Consider the following 17,465-nt stretch of genomic DNA (forward strand, 5'->3'; position numbering starts at 1 on the left):
CTCCAAGCTAATCTCCTCTGCCTAGTGCTTATCCTAATCTCTCCTTGCACTGAAGTCCATTCTCTCCATCCCCTGTACTGTGGTTAATGAATGGGCTAATCCCAATAACATCGCTTTTTGAGATGAGTCCTAATGCATCTGTGACCTTCACTGTTCACAGAGATATTTGCAATTCACAGTTTGCATTTAGTTCACTGAGAAAAGGCAGACCTCATTCTTGAGCTGGGTGGAAAATGCCGCTGGATCTAGCTCGCAATTGTAATGTTGTGGCTCCTGGAGGCAAGTACGAAAGTGGATAGCATCAAGCCTAGAACAAAGCCTGCCACCATCAAACCTCCCAACCAAAACTCATGAACGACAGGGGTCTGATGGATGGATTGAGAACTTGGGCTGTGCTGGTGGAAGCAGAGTCATCATACCAAGATTTGATAATCCTGTTATCATACCCCAAAGTGCTTTACAACCAAAGAATCTCTTTTTGGAAATGTGGGCAACATTGTTATGCAGAGAACCATAAGAACTCATTATTCAAAAAAATGTATCAGATGAATAAATAATATCTAGTTTTTGGTGAAGTAGGATTACATATCATCTTTGATTTTGGTAGAATTTTCTTGTCTTCTTCATCTAACATCATGATTCTTTACATCTTTCCACAATCCTTAAAATGACATCACATGGAAGCCAACACCATTGACAATACTCTCACGGTGATATACAAGAGTGTTAGCCTAGATTGTGCAATCTAAGCTTCAGTGAGATTTGAACTCACAATCTCCCAAATTAAAGGCAAGGACCCTATGTGAACTAGGAAGGGAGATAATGGATGCTGAGCCTGAGGAATTACATGGTACAGTTCAAAAGTTGAAAGGTTACCCCATTGTTGGAGAAGTACTAATCTCTGAATGACTCACTTCATGCAGGTGGCATGCTGCTGACAATGGGCAAAAGCAACACGGACGACACAAGAGGAAAATGCCACAAGTAGTGTCCCACTGATCTTATCGAGCTCCATTCCCACGATTTTCCGGTGCTCACGTCCATTGCTATTGCACCTGGAATGAAGAGTAGGTTGCTTCAGTCACCATGAAGCAGGATTTTACCATGGCATAATTAAGAAGGAATTGTATTTGTATAATACTGCGCTGCACTTCTTAAGACATCGCAAACTGGGTCACACACAATGAATTAGTTCTGAAGTACACTCACTGCTGCAATGCAGGAAACTCAGCAGTTGGTCTATGTACAGCAAAGTCTCGAAGAGCACAATTAATATATTTTAAGTTAATAATTTGAGTATACGTGTTAGCAACCATATATTATATACTGTCAATAGTTATTAACATGACAAAATAATAACACTTCTTACAGCTCAACACCTTGTCTCCCTTCCCCTCCCTTGTTTTTGCCTTTCCTGGAAATACTGTCTCTTGCGGAGTTCTGTTTTACAAGTGATGAGATGTGACTGCAATTTAACCTAAATATTGACCCTCCCCAAAACAGATTGCTCCTAATTTCCTTGTTTAGACCTATTTTGCAAAGCTTGCTTCACATTCATTTCAAAGACTAATTTGTATTCAGTTAATTCCTATCACCCATTTAAAATACCTGGACCACTGGTCTTTTCTAATTCTTTGTGCTCCAGGGAGACGTTTCTAGCTGCCTTTACGGTTTTTGGAAGGGAGCCCAGAAATTTTGAATGATTTTTTTAACACTTTCTCTATATTATCTCTATCATTAAATATACAACTTCCCATGTACAGCCTATGTGGATGCTAATACTACTATGATTGTGTTTTGAAATTATCTGAAAATAATTCACAAATGTTATTCTTCTCTTTAAGTTGCTGTATTTTCAGTACCAGAGTTCTTTCTCTTATAATCTGTCTGCTTTTCTGAAGTGTCTGGGGATGCAACTGATTGTCAGTGAAGTTGCAACACAATTAACTTTGCACTAGTTGTCTATGTGAGTTATGCTTGATAGATTTCAACTGAATTGAAAATGGGCCAATTTTATAACAGTTAGCATTTACAATCCCACTTAACCTGTATAACCGACATACTGTATCTGACATCACCCCAATGACGACTGTTGGGGTATTGTTCCAAAATATAAGAATACCAAAGATTTGTGAATTCTTTTTTTCCTTATGGGAGCATTGAATATTGTCAGGATATTTGATGATAGAAAGATCATCCTCAAATCTCCAGCTTTCTGCTGGGCATCATGAATCTCACCTTCATGAATGAAGAGTCTTTTTCCTGACTCTGTTCAAACTTACACAACACACTCAAGCCCTTCTCCAAAACTTCACAAGTGTCTATAGTGTAAATTGTTCTTACACTTTTCAAAGAATACATTATTGCAGTGAGATAACAAGAAATTAATAGTTTTGTTTATTTGGACATAATCTACTAGAGCAGAAAAACCGCCTGTACACTGAAGGCATGTGGACTTAAAGGTGAGATGAAAAATTGAAGAGAAAAGTGGCCAAAAGTGGGCATAGTTGGAAAAAAAGTATCAGAACGCTCTGTGAACAATCTAAGTCCTAGCTAATCTTCACAGATAATTCAGTTGAAAGGGATCTTTTAATCAAGAGTTATGAAATCATAAAAAGATACAGCACAGAAAGAGGTCCATGCTTCCCAGCATTCAGTTATCCTACATTAATCCAATATTTTTGCTAATTCTCTCCACATTCTCACCAATTTCTGCATCTAAACCTTTGGTGAATGTTCACTGATCTTGGGCAAACTGATTGCAAGGCAGTATACTTGGGCTATGGACAGCGGAAGGACCTTGCATTTAATGGTTTTCATTAATCCTTGCAGGAAGATTTCAGTGCCAGGAAGTTTGGGTGCTCCAGTGTTTTATTTCACAAATAAACATAGATTTTTTTTTTCTTCTTACCTCACTGCATCAATATGTTCTTTGAAAAGTGAAAGAATGTAGTAATAGCATTTAGGCAGTCATAGTGTAGGTCAACAAGACTGAACATAGTCTGGAAGAAGTTAGGATCATTCCCAAAGGTGAGACAGATGATAGCCTGCAAAAAGCAGAAAGTATTGAAACCAAAGGCAGACTTTGACATCTTGGAAAGCAATGACTTGGAGGAGGAGGAAGTGCAATGAATTTGTCATCTATGTAGTGAATTCACAGGGAGCTGAAAGATCTTGGAAAATGGTATATTCATGTGTTCTGTACTGGGGCAGAAGAGAGGAAACAATCTGAGCAATGATTAAGCAATGGCTGGTGTTGACAAATACAGATGTCTATTTTGTACTATGTTGTGCGAGAGACATTGTATGTGCATGTGTGCAGCATGTATGAATGGATATATGAAGCAGTACATGAATGGAATGTGTGTGTGTGTGTGTGTGTGTGTCTGTCTGTCTGTCTGAAGGCTATAATGAGAAGACAAATGTTAGAATAATGTCCAATGCTCTGAAATAGATTTCTAGTCTGATTATCCCTCTTTGAAATTACTGACCAATGTCTTAACGTACATCAGAAGAAAATATACTTACTTCTCTGGACTGTACGCATCAAAATGTTCAAGGAACAGGCTTCGATTGACAAAGTTTGTACTTGTAGTTGGTCGAATGAGGAATTTGAGAATAACCCCAGTTTCAGAGCCTAGGAATACCACAGTGTAATTCTTAAAGGGGCCTGCCTCTGTATCCACTACAATCTTGTTCAGTCGATCCCTGGGTATCAAAGCAAGATATTAATTATACATTAGAAGAGAACAAAAACAAAGCTGCTTCCAGTAAAGCTTAATATAATGTGGCATATGATCTACTTGTTTCTGCAAAACCTGAAGCCATAGCTTGAAAAGTTTCAGGATCAAAGGATGGCCTATCATTAATCTCTCTTAAGTCTTCAGTCAACAGTATATGTTGAATTTCGCAACACTTACCAACCACAGCTAATTCCCAAGAGAAATATCTTTCATGTTGTTGGTCATAGGATACAATTAAATTCTACTTAGTATGCTTGATGGAGGGTCGGCAGAATTTAGTGAATATAGTATTTCTGAATTGGCACAATAGGGATCGAATGTTGTCATAAAGATAACTGCTGTAAAACTGCACTAACATTTCAGGCTTATTTAAAAAAAACAGGAATACAATTCAGGAGTTTGCCAGCTTCTGTTTTTTGCCAGGGTAATTGCTAGAGACATCAAGAAAGAAAAGTACTCCTGCATAGTTACCACTGACTGTTTACTATACCAGCATCCAGCACACTTATATAAGGATCCACAGATTGCTTCAGGGCACATGATGTTTGTTGGCACATCAGGTATTATTAAAATATTCTCCATTCTGAGAACATGAGAAACTTATGCCAAGCTAGCTGGCCGTGCAGTTTCCGATTGCTACTGAACTTTCAGCACAATTTAGCAATCCAAACACTGAGCCATGTGATAGTGAAGTGCTTCTACGCACCATTCATTTTTATTATTGGGATGTGCTAATATGACTATAAGACATAGGAGAAAAATTAAGCCATTTGACCCATTAAGTCTGCTTCCCCATTCTACCATGGGTGAGTTATTATCCCTCTCAACCCCATTCTCCTGCCTTCTCCCATAACCTTTGATGGTCTTACTGATCACTTGGACAATAGTAATACTTAATGTCAGACTGTTGTTCATTGACTACAGCTCCAAGTTCAACTCAATTGTACCCTCTGTTTTAATGAATAAGCTCAAAAACCTGGACCTCTGCACCTCCCTTAGCAACTGGATCCTTGACTTCCTCACAGGGAAACCACAGTCTGTGTGGATGGGAAATAACATCTTGCTGACAATCTATACTGGTGCACCTCAATGGTGAGTGCATAGCTCACAGCTCTAACCTCTTTACACTATGTGACTAGGCACAGCTCAAACACCATCCATAAGTTTGCCAATGACACAACTATTGTTGGCAGAATTTTAGAGGTTGGCAAGAAGGCATACAGGAGCAAGATAGATCAGCTAGTTGAGTGGTGTTGTAGCAACAACCTTGCACTCAATGTCAGTAAGACCAAAGAACTGACTGTAGATTTTAGGAAGGGTAAATTGAGGGAACACATACCAGTCCTCTACGAGGGATCAGAGCTGGAAAGGGTGAGCAAATTCAAGTTCCTGGAAGTCATTGTTTCCGAGGAACTATCCTGGGCCAAACATATTCATGCATATTCATGCAATTACAAAGAAGGTACGAGAGCAGCTGTATTTCATTAGGAGTTTGCGGAGAATTGGTATGTCACCGAAGACACTCACAAATTTTTACAGATGTACCGTAGAGAACATTCTAACTAGTTGCATCTCTGTCTGATAAGGAGGGGCTACTGTACAGGATTGGATAAAGCTGCAGAAATTATAAACTCAGCCAACTCCATCATATGCACTAGCCTTCCCAGCATCTCAGCCACTTTCAAAAGCTGATGCCTCAAAATGGCAGCATCTATCATTAAGGACATCCATCACCCACACCCTGCTCTCTTCTCATTGCTACCATCAAACAGGAGGTACAGGAGCCAGAAGACACACACACTCAATGTTTCAGGAACAGCTTCTTCCTTTCTGCCATCAGATTCCTGAATGGACAATGAACCCATGAACACTACCTCAGTAATTTTTTCTCTCTTTTTGCACTTCTTAATTTTTTTTACATATACTTCTTATAGGAATTAATAATTTTTATTATTATGTATCACAATGTAATGCTGCCACAAAACAACAAATTTCACAATGTGTGACAGTGATATTAAACCTAATTCTGATTCTGATCAAGAACCTATCAGTCTCTGCTTTAAGTATCCAATGACGGCCTCTACAGCCATCAATGACAATAAATTCAACAGGTTCTCCACACTCTGGATAAAAGAATTCCTTCTCATCTGTTCTATAGGGACATCCTTGTGTTCAGAGGGCACAGCCTAAACTCCCCACTATTGGAAACATCCTCTCCACGTCCATCTGTCTAAACCTTTCAATATTCAAAAGTTTCAATGAGATCCCCTCTCATTCTTCTAAACTCCAGCAAGTACAGCTCCAGAGTAATCAAAAGCTCCTCATACATTCACCCTTCAATCTCAGGGATCATTCTCGTGAATCTCCACTGGACCCTCTCCAAAGCTAGCATACCATTTCTTAGATAAGGAGCCCAAAGCTGCTCACAATACTTCAAGTGTGGTTGGCCAATGCCTCAGCATTACATCCTTGACCTTATATTCTAGTCCTCTTGAAATAAATACGAACATTACATTTGCCAACTTTACCACTGATTCAAGCTGCAAGTTAACTTTTAGGGAATCCTGCACAAGGATTTACAAGGCCTTTTCACCTCCAATTTCTGAATTCGCACCCCATTTAGAAAATAGTCTACACCTTTATTCCTTCTACCAAAAGTGCATGACTATATATTTCCCTACAGTGTGTTAAATCTGCCACTTCTTTGCCCATTCTCCTAATTTATCCAAGTCTTTCTGCAGCCTCCCTGCTTCCTCAGCACTATCTGCCCCTCCACCTATCCTTGTATCATTTGTAAACCTGGCCACAAAGCCACTAATGGGCGCCTCTAAGGCGAGATGTAAACACAGTTCGTCAAAGTGGCTAGGAACGTGTGATCAATGAAGAAGCCCTGTTTAAAACCTATGCACAGAAGGAGGACAGGAATTAAACATTCTTGAGTTAAGTAAACGGGGCTCTCATGGGCAAACCTTACTTTTAATGCTGCCAAGATTCAGTAAGATGGTAGTAAAGGATTATATCACCGAGCTTCAGAAAACAAGAGGGATAGGAAGAAACATTCATTATTTTCTAATTTACCAATGCACTTTAAGTGCCTGAAAATGGCTTAAAGTGTGACAAATACTAAGAAGGAACATTGTGGCCTTGTGGCTAAGTAACACAAGCAATCATTCGTAGACAAGTTTTCAAGCATAATCTGACAAGACAGAATTTTTAATAAAGCATTAAAGAGAAGGTACTTCTTCATCATCATCATTAAGTGCCGTGTTGTATGACATCATCATTATGTGTCATGTCGTATGATGTAGTCGATCATAGTCTCATGACCATGATTGTTCTTGGCAACTTTTTCTACAGAAATGGTTTGCCATTGCCTTCATCTGGGCAGTGTCTTTACAAGACCGGTGACCCCAGCCATTATCAGTACTCTTCAGAGACTGTCTATCTGGTGTCAGTGGTCACATAATCAGGACTTGTGATATACATCAGATGGTCATATGACCACCAACTACTCCAATGGCTTCACATGACCCTGATCACTGGGCAAAGCAGGTGCTACACCTTGCCCAAGGGTGACCTGCAGGCTAGCAAAGGGAAGCAGCACCTTCAGGAACTCTAATTTGAGGAAAGACAAATGTTGGACACTGCAATTGCAAGTTTGCATTTAGTTGAAGAAACAATAGTTGAAAAAGCTTATTGCTGGGTCAGCTTTTGCTAGCTTCTGCAACGGTTTCATTAATGGGGACCTCTGACTGGGATGATAGAGGAAATGGACAAAGATAGTCCAGTTTATATTTGGCATCTAAGAAGGGTGAGGAATGGGAAACCAGTAAAGAAAGCTTAGGTATACATGGAGATGATGAATGTGGGTGTAAATGTTTTTTTTTGTAAAAGAATGACTTAAATAAGAGTTTAAATGTCTGAATTCTGTTCAGGGAAATCTAAGGTGATGAGGCTACATTCAGGCCTGCAGGAAGTTCAGGCACCAGCAGTTGAAGGCACTGATGACCTGGAAGGACACTAGGGGTCAGTGTGACAGCTGTGTGAAAGTTCCTACAGACAAAATACAGCGTGACTCAAAGTTCTTCTATAATTCTGTGATGTTCTGAACATTGCCCTCCTGAAAAGCATATGACAAAACATTCCCTGCCCAGGGAAAGGATGAAGTCAATGATGGGTTTGACAATACAAAAGGTTGAGTGGAACAAGTTTAAACCATCCTCACCTCGGTGCAGAAAGATATCATGGACCGGTGAAGGAGGTGGCCAAGAAGCAGAAATGGATGTTCCAGCTAACTATATGGAAGCTGACCCAATGGCTGGGTACAGAATTGTCAAGTAGCAGCATACTGATGAGTTAAAGAGAAACATCAAAGATGAATCATTAAGCTAGTGAAGTGGTTACAGCGGGACAGTCGAAAGGAAAGAGAAACCACCGCTGGGAGTCCAGTTAAATGGGAAGGAGTTAAGCCATGAAAGGTGCAGGGCTGCAGAACTGGATCATGGGTTGTTAACTGTGAGGATGACTTTGTTGAAGGGACATCAACAAACTTAAGGAAGAGCTAAATAACAGATGGACACTTTTCATGGCTTGAATTAAGTGAAACTTGTAAGGAGGATAAAACTGCAAAGATTCAAGTAGAAAATTAAGGCAAAGATGATACCTGGGAGGCTTGATATGATCAAGGAGTTTAGAGAAAGAGGTGAAATGGGACTGGAATTGGTAAAATTGGTAGGTTTATTCAGTCTATATACAATTATGCATAGGATACTTGGACCTCTTAAAGAAATATTCCCTTTCTACCTGAATTCAGCTTAGTATCGCTGAATTCTGGAGAAGATAGAGCTTTGTGACTGGTAACAATCCGTCCCTGGCAACTAGTTCTTGGGCTTTTAGGTGATCCAATGAGAAGAATTGGAGTAGATTTGACTTCTACTCATTTCCGTTTAGTGGAATGATAGGTGATCTTCTTGAAATCTACAGGATTCTGAAAGGATTTGTTGTATCCTGTTAGAGTGAATTTTTTTGGGTAGATGATTCGCTTACACTTAAATGAGTTGGCCACCAGACTTCTATTTGACAAAGTACTGTGGATTGAGTCCACAACAATGCGCTTCCTAAAAAGATGTGAATACCAGATGCTTCTGGTGCCGTAGTTTGACCAGATGCTGTAGTTTCAAAGACAGTATTATCTATACTTTATAAATATTAATTGTCTTCTATGTTAGCACGTAAAATGCCAAATAAATGTATTGTGGATTTAACTTGCATTCCTAAAGGCTGTGGATACCAACCCAGGCAAGTTGGCGTCAGGAGGAAAGGATGAAGTCGGAAGGTGCGATGTTTTGTAGGTAGCTTCAAAAGGAAGCATTGTCTATGCATTGTCTATAACTTTTTAAGTAGCGATTGCCTTTGTGTTTAGCATATAAATATCGAGCCCACATTGGGCTAGCAGACCTTCCTACTGAAAGCTTCTCCGTCCGTATGATGCCTGCTGTACCTTGTTGTGTTGAATAAAGAAGCTGCTTTGTATCTACCAGTGACTCTGTCTCTCCAATGATTTTATCCACGCTACAACATATCCCCTATATACAGGAAACATGCTCACAGGTTAAAGGGTAGGTATTTTAGGAATATGATGTGAAAAAGTTTCCTTATTCACAAATTTCTTAGTTTTTTGTCTCAACACCGAGAATATACCCTCTTCTCATTACTATCATCAGGGAGAAGGTACAGGAGCCAGAATACTCAACTTAAACATGAGGAATTCTGCAGATGCTGGAAATTCAAGCAACAAACATCAAAGTTGCTGGTGAACGCAGCAGGCCAGGCAGCATCTCTAGGAGGAGGTACAGTCAAATTTTCAGGCCAAGACCATTCGTCAGGACGAAGGGTCTCGGCCCGAAACGTCGACTGTACCTCTTCCTAGAGATGCTGCCTGGCCTGCTGCGTTCACTAGAATACCCAACTGAACGTCTTAGGAACAACTTCTTTTACTCTGCCATAAGACTTCTGAATGGTTCATGAGCCCACGAACAATACTATTCTTCCTTCGGCCTCTTTATTTATTTATTTAATTAATTAATTTTATTTTAACTTATGGTGATTTATTATGCCTGCACTGTACTCCTGCCACTTATTTTGCGATTTATGTTAGTGTCAATAAACTTGATTCTGATTCTGAAATGAGGGGCCAGGCCCCAGCTTTACATCTAGCAACGTTCAATATCTTGGAGTCATCACTTCAGCCGAGGGACAATAGTACAAATGGCCTGTTATTTCTCTGCTTCAACGTTTACATAAAGATTGTGAACAGGAGCAGGAACAGTTCATTAAGGTGCTGCTTCAATTAAAGATTTCTGCGATATAGTTGTGGAATGAGACAAATGGACTGGTTCAGAAGACCTTACAGAAAAATTCCCTGCAGCAATAGGCATGTGGATGTGCTCAATTCTACAAAGTACTATAACAGTCACCAGTATATTTTCACATTTATACCAAGGGCACGTTGATGCACCTTAATGTTTCCTGTAAGTCCAAACAACATAGCTTCATGCATCACTTCTCGTGTTTCTTAAACTCTCCCCAGACATCATGCAACCACAAGCTCAAATGTGGAAGTTTAAACACAGAGCATCATCTGCTGAACTAGGATAGTGGAGCAGAAACTCAACACAAGAAAGATGTGTTCCTTTGGGATGCAGTGCTTGGATGCTCTCAGCAATCACTGGGTTCAATTTAGTGAGGCGTTTGTCTTGACAGCAGTAGCCTGTGCTGGCTTTGTTATTCTGAAAAGTGGCTCACTAAAATGAATGGAATATGCCCTGCTGCACCACACTGAATATATGGTAGGGTAAAATTCAGTTGATGCTCAACATTCATGAAAATCAAATGTAGCAAAAAAAAATCACCATTTGTAGTATCCAGTTGTCTGATGCACAGCCTACCATTTTGCACCTTGGTTACAGTTAAATTTTACTCTGCCTTTCCTGCTACAGCCAGAGAAGTGCTTCTTTAGATGGGTTTCAGGAGTGTAGAATCCTCTTTGTGGCATACTTCTGTGTTCATTTTACCGGGATCTCATTTCCTTACAAGCTAAATGGCTCTTTGAATCCTGCCATTTCTCAGAACCACACAGATGGTGCCAAACCTGTTCAAGCTTAAAGGCTGAGCCAAAGATTACCATTGTTTTGTTCACATTTGCCACTTCCTCTTTTGAAGGATAAGGAAAGTTACCCTGGAGTTACTGATGTGAGACAAATCTTTACCGGCCAACATGCAAGTTTGGTTACTTATACTTTCATATCAGGAGAATAATGACCTTAATATTGAATTCCATCTCAGGTTCTAAATTTACCAGGAGTATGTAAGATGATTTAGACAGAGACCTGCTTCAGGACTTGTAGTACAGCTGGTATGAAGGTTTTCCTGCCCATGGGGTTGTACACTGCTCAGCTTTGTAAAAGTTGTTTTACTGGGACCTGATAACTGAGTCAGATTAGTATTCTGCAAACTGAACCAAGTACGTGTCAACGCAAAGTTGCAGCATTCATATATTTATATTTATTTGCTGTTACTACCACAAGGTAAGCCAAATATTGGAAGAGAAGAGACAAGGGTTGGGGCTGAAAGCAGGATCATGCTCAGGTTCTTAAAATGAACTGAAAAATTTCCTAATTCTGCCTTGGAATATATTTTCCCCAACTTGTTCAATTGCAGTTATGTTTATTTTTGTTTATTTTTTGTGACAGTTATGTACAATTTACACTAATTTAAGTTAAGGTAATTTATATATTTATGATGTTTGTACTATATAGTGCTGCTGCTGTATAAAAGCTCATTTTCATGGCATTTATATCCAGGGTATGCATGCCCATGACCATAAACTTGAATTCGAATTTCAGCTACCTAGCTCATAATTATAACTGATTTGAAATTCCTGGTGTGTAATGACTCCATATCTGAAGTCATGAACAAAGGAGTCCCTCTTTGAAAATGCTCTGGAAGACCACGCCTTTGAATTCACCTGATGGTTGTCTTTATAATCCATGGCCCATGGTTTAGTGAGGGAACTGTATCATCCATCAATGGGTGAGTCTTTACGAAGTTTAACATCTCATCTGGAAATCCATTAGAGGAGTTGTATTTCGTTCCTGGTTCCGCACAGCAGCCAGGTCTGAAAGGGTAAGAAACAGAAGATTATGCATGACTCATTTGGAAGTACTGACATCTTAAGGAATTCAGACCACTAGAATAGTTAAGATAATTTTTGTTGGTCCATCAATTTTTCATCAGTCTCACTGGTTAATGGGAGCTTGCTGTGCACAAAATAGTTCTGATGTTTCTTCCATTACAACTTTTCAAAAACATAAAGTGGATGCTCTAAAATGTAAATCTTTCTTTTGTTCAGTTAGAAAAGGAACATCTTCCTTTTCCAGTACTGTACTATAGCTAGGTTTTACATATTCAAGACACGGCTGTGGCATTGAAAATGCATTACATGCAGACATGACAATCTCCTCACATGATTTTCACAGGCTCAACCACTCAGAGCTGTTCTTTGGTCACTGCAGTTGCTAGAATTGTAGTGAATGCAGGAAGGCAAGGATTAACACCATTCTGACCTCAGATAGTAGGTTCAGGGACTATTTCTTAAGTCTACCTATGTCTGTCTGTATATGGGCTTGGTGAGTGAACAGTGGTAGGGAAGGGATGGAAGAGATGTGGTTGAGTATGTAGCCACCCAGTTCACAGCATCCGTTTGACCGTGTGAAAAATTCAAAAAACAAATCCATTGTTTACCAGAGTTTCACTGTGGATTTTTTTCTTTATTTTAACTGCCGGGACTAAATTGCTCCATCTTGTTTCACCTTGCTGACACGTACATCTATTGATGGAATCTTTAGCACCATGAGCTTGTTCCATAATGACGTCAGTGCTGAAATCCTCCACTGCACCATGATCCTCTCCTTTGTATGCTGTGGGTGATGGCTTTATATTACCCAATTTTGAATTCTTGTTGACTGGATTGCAGAGCAAAAATGACAGAGCACAATCCAAACTTTCTAAATGGTAATTTAAAAGGACATCCTTGTTAGTCTTTAGTAATATTAACTGCTTTCTCTCTGGAATTATCTCCAAAAATAACTTTTCTAGTGTAAATTAACATTGTTTTTCAAACATTGTGAGAAGTCTAGTAAAGTCTGCCTTCTGGTGAAGCTGATAATAGAAGACAAATTGCAGTACTTCTCTTAAGTCGAGCTATTATATCCAGCTTCAAGTAATGTTTCAGTGTTGTGTTGGGATCTATCTGCAGTGAAATACTGCCTTGTTTTCAACTTACCAGTTTAATTTACCCAAGATATATTTGATAACAGCCATTTTACTTCACTCAATCTCTGAAGCACACATTCAATCTCACTTATCAAAACCTGTCAAAGCTCCTGTACCCTGCCTCATTTTTCCTTCTCTTGATTTTCTCCCTCCCACAGGGAAGAATAGTGTTTGATTTGATTTGTGAGGTGAATAATTGTGGATCATTTAAGATCTTCATCCTGAGTGTTAAATCTTGACAGAAAACATCTTCCCAGTGTCATGGGATCAGTATAACCAGAAACGAGTTTGTGGAAATATGGTACCGGGGAAGATAAGGGATATTTAAAAATTAAAATCTGGTAACAAACAATATTGCCCATGAGATTCCAGTAATTGTCATATTATAGGAATGATGTGATTGCACTGCAGAGAGCGTAGTGGAGATTCACCAGGATATTGTCTGAATCAAAGAACATACATTATGGGGGATACTGGACAGGTTGGGCTTGTCTTTTGTTCCCAGAACAAAGGAGGCTGACGGCTGACCTGGAAGAGGTATACAAGATACAAGAGACATAGATAAGGTAGCCTGAATCTTTCTCCCATGGCAGGTGTATCAAAACCAAAAGAGCTTAGAGGAAAGAGCTTTAAAGGGAAAATGGGAGCTTCAGGAAGGGCAAGTCAAAGGAATGCACACCAGTCCTCATCTAGGTGTCAGCAGTAGAAAGGGTGAGCAGTTTCAAGTTCCTGGGTATCAAAATCTCAGAGGATCTACCGTGGGCCCAGCATATTGACATGATTACAAAGAAGCGGCTATATTTTACTTGTAGTTTGAGGAAATTTGGTATGTCACCAAAGACTCCAGGAAGTTTCTATAGATGTGTCATGGAGAGCATTCTAACTGGTTGCATCACCATCCGGTATGAAGGGGCCACTATAAAGGATCAGAAAAAGCAAAAGAGGGTTGCAAACTCAGCCAGTTCCATCATAGGCCTCTCCAGCAGTGAGGGCATCTTCAAAAAGCAATGCCACAAAAAGACTTCATCCATCATCAAGGATCCCTATCACCCAGGCCACATTCTCTTCTTATTACAACCATTGAAGAGGAGGTACAGGAGCCTGAGACCACACACCCCATGTTTTAAGAACAGCTTCTTGCCCTCCACCAACAGATTTCGGAATGGACAATGAACCAACCTATGGACAGAACCTCATCATTTTTGCTCCCCTTTTTGCACCACTAATTTCATTTATTATATATATTATTATAATTTACAATATTTTTATGCATTGTACTGCACAGCTGCCATAAAACAACAAATATCATGCCATACTGATACAGATTCTGAAATTCTTTTTTAACATATAGAGTGATTGACATAAGACCATAAGATATAGGAGCCAATTAGGCCATTTGGCCATCGCGTCTGCTCCATCATTTCAACATGGCTGATTCAAATTTCCTCTCAGCCCCAATCTCCCGCCTTCTCCCCGTATACCTTCATGCCCTGGATAATCAAGAACCTATCATGTCTTAAATATACTTAAAGACTCCACAGATGCCATTGGCAAAGAATTCCACAGATGAATCGCTCTCTGGCTAAAGAAATTCCTCCTCATCTCCATTCTAAAGGACACCCTTCTATCCTGAGGTAGCGTCCTCTATTCTTAGACTCTCCCAACATAGACAATATTCTCTCCACATCCAGTCTATCAAGGCCTTTCACCATTCAATAGGTTTCAATGAGGCCACCAGTCATTCTTCTGAATTCTAGCCAATACAGGCCCAGAGCAATCAAAAGCTCTTCATATGCCAAGCCATTCAAACCAGGAATCATTTTCATGAACCTCCTTCGAATACACTCTTCAGTTGCAGCACATCTGTTCGAAGATAATGGGCCCAGATCTGCGCACAATACTTTGTGAGGCCTCACAAATTTTTTATAAAGTCACAACATTACATCCTTGCTTTTATATTCTGGTCCTCTTGAAATGAATACTAATATTGCATTTTGCTTCCTCACCACAGATTCAACTTGCAAATGAACCTTTAGGGAATCCTGCAAGAGGACTCCCAAGTCCCTTCGCACCTCAGTTTTTTGTATTTTCTCTCCATTTAGAAAATAACCTTTTCATTTCTTCTACCAAAGTGCATGACCATACACATCCAAACACTGTGTTCCATCTGTCAATTCTTTGCCCATTCTCCTAATCTGTCTGTCCTTCAGCATCCTCCCTACTTCCTCAGATTACCTGCCCCTCCACCAGTGTTCCCTCTAATTTTTAGTAGTCAGTGTGCGCAAAAATCTTATGTTGTGCAAATTTTTTCCTGTGACAAAAGTATGTGTGCACTGAATGCACACATGGCACAGTTTATGTAGGCTTACAAAATACTTGACATAAAACTGCACAGAATAACAACAAAATAACATACATATTTAAGAAATGCTGGTGAACACAGCAGGCCAGGTAGCATCTATAGGCAGAGGTACAGTTGACGTTACGGGCTGAGTCCCTTCATCAGGACTAACTGAAAGAAGAGATAGTAAGAGATTTGAAAGTGGGAGGGGGAGGGGGAAATCTGAAATGATAGGAGAAGACAGGAGGGGGAGTGGATGAAGCTAAGAGCTGGACAGGTGATTGGAAAAAGGGATACCAGGCTGGAGAAGGGAGAGGATCATGGGATGGGAGGCCTAGGGAGAAAGAAAGGAGGAGGGGAGCATCAGAGGAAGATATAGTGAGAGGGACAGAGGGAGAAAAAAGAGAGAGAAGGAAAGGGGGGGGGGAATATAATAAATAAATAAATAAATAAGGGATGGGGTAAGAAGGGAGGAGGGGCATTAACGGAAATTAGAGAAGTCAATATTCATGCCATCAGGTTGGAGGCTACCCAGTCGGAATATAAGGTGTTGTTCCTCCAACCTGAGTGTGGCTTCATCTTGACAGTAGAAGAGGCCATGGATAGACATATCAGTACGGGAATGGAACTTGGAATTAAAATGTGTGGCCACAGGGAGATTCTGCTTCCTCTGGCAGACAGAGCATAGGTGATCAGCGAAACGGTCTCCCAGTCTCCAATACTCCGTGGTATATTTCCATCACTTTGGAAAGGAGGGTTGTATAACAATTTTTAAAATAGGAGCAAAGGTTGGCCATTCAGCCTTCCAAACATTACTGGTCATCCAATAAGAACTTAACTTAATTTCTTCTTCTATTCCATTTTCTTTAACTGTCTCCATATCCTTTCTTAACTAGAAAGGTGACATTTGCCACCCACTGTTAAACCTGTGGAATTTTGGAAGATGTCAATCCAATGCACCCACTACCTCCACGGATGCGTCCGTGGGATTCAGTTTATCAGGTGCTGGGAATTTATCAGCTTTCAATCCTGTTAATTTCTCCAAAAACTATTTTTTACTTAACATGTTTTCATTGAGCACTTCACTTGCAATCGACTTTTAGTCCAGAATTACCTTCAAGATAATTACTGCATCTTTTTAACAAGATGGATATACTATATACCCACAGCTAAAATGCCAACTATTGTTGGCAGAATTTCAGCTGGTGACGAGGAGGCGTACAGGAGCAAGGTAGATCAGCTGGTGGAGTGGTGTTGCATAACAAACTCTCACTCAATGTCAGTAAGACCAGGCAACTGATCGTGGACTTCAGGAAGGGAGAGTCAAGGAAATAAACACCTATCTTCATTGAAGGATCTAAGGTGGAAAGAGTGAGCACAGGATTAGCAAAATCTGCAGGAAGTTGTAAACACAGCCGGCTCCATCAAGGGCACTAGCCTTCCCAGCAACCAAGAAACCTTCAAAGGGCGATGCCTCAGAAAGGCAGCATCCATCATTATGGACTCCCGTCAGCCAGGACATGCCCTATTCTCATTGCCCTCTCATTGGAGGAGGTATAGGAGCCTGAAGACACACACTCAATATTTCAGGAACAGTTTCCCTCTGCCATCAGATTTCTGAATGAACAACATATAGTCCATGAGCACCACCTCAGTATTTTTCACTCTCTTTTTGCTCAACTTATTTAATTCAATTTTCTTTTTTTTATATATGCTTTCCTCAATGAAGACAGGTGTTTATTTCCTTGACTCTCCCTTCCTGAAGTCCACGATCAGTTACCTGGTCTCACTGACATTGAGTGTGAGTTTGTTATGCAACACCACTCCACCAGCTGATCTAACTTGCTCCTGTACGCCTCCTCGTCACCAGCTGAAAATCTCCCAACAATAGTTGTGTTGTCACCAAATTTGTAAATGGCATTTGAGCTGTGGGCATATGGTATATCCATCTTCAGTGAAGAAGATGCATGAAATGTCTTGATGGTCTGGTCTATATACATACATATTTTGCATGGCTGTATTTTTATTAATATTCTATATGGGCCTGT

General features: G+C 40.0%; 1 protein-coding gene across 4 annotated transcripts in view; it reads right to left on the bottom strand.

Annotated features, from left to right (window-relative positions):
- sema6bb (sema domain, transmembrane domain (TM), and cytoplasmic domain, (semaphorin) 6Bb) overlaps positions 1-17,465 on the bottom strand; it is a 576,599-nt gene that overhangs the window by 22,973 nt on the left and 536,161 nt on the right. For all 4 annotated transcript variants that reach the window (XM_063032161.1, XM_063032162.1, XM_063032163.1 and 1 more), the window contains 3 exons: positions 11,770-11,919; positions 3,529-3,708; positions 915-1,055 (listed from right to left, as the gene is read on the bottom strand). In XM_063032161.1, the coding sequence (XP_062888231.1) occupies positions 915-1,055; positions 3,529-3,708; positions 11,770-11,919 (471 nt within the window). The remainder of the gene's footprint in view (positions 1-914; positions 1,056-3,528; positions 3,709-11,769; positions 11,920-17,465) is intronic.

This window comes from Mobula hypostoma, chromosome 24 (genome assembly GCF_963921235.1).
Source record: "Mobula hypostoma chromosome 24, sMobHyp1.1, whole genome shotgun sequence".
Classification (NCBI taxonomy): Eukaryota; Metazoa; Chordata; class Chondrichthyes; order Myliobatiformes; family Myliobatidae; genus Mobula; species Mobula hypostoma.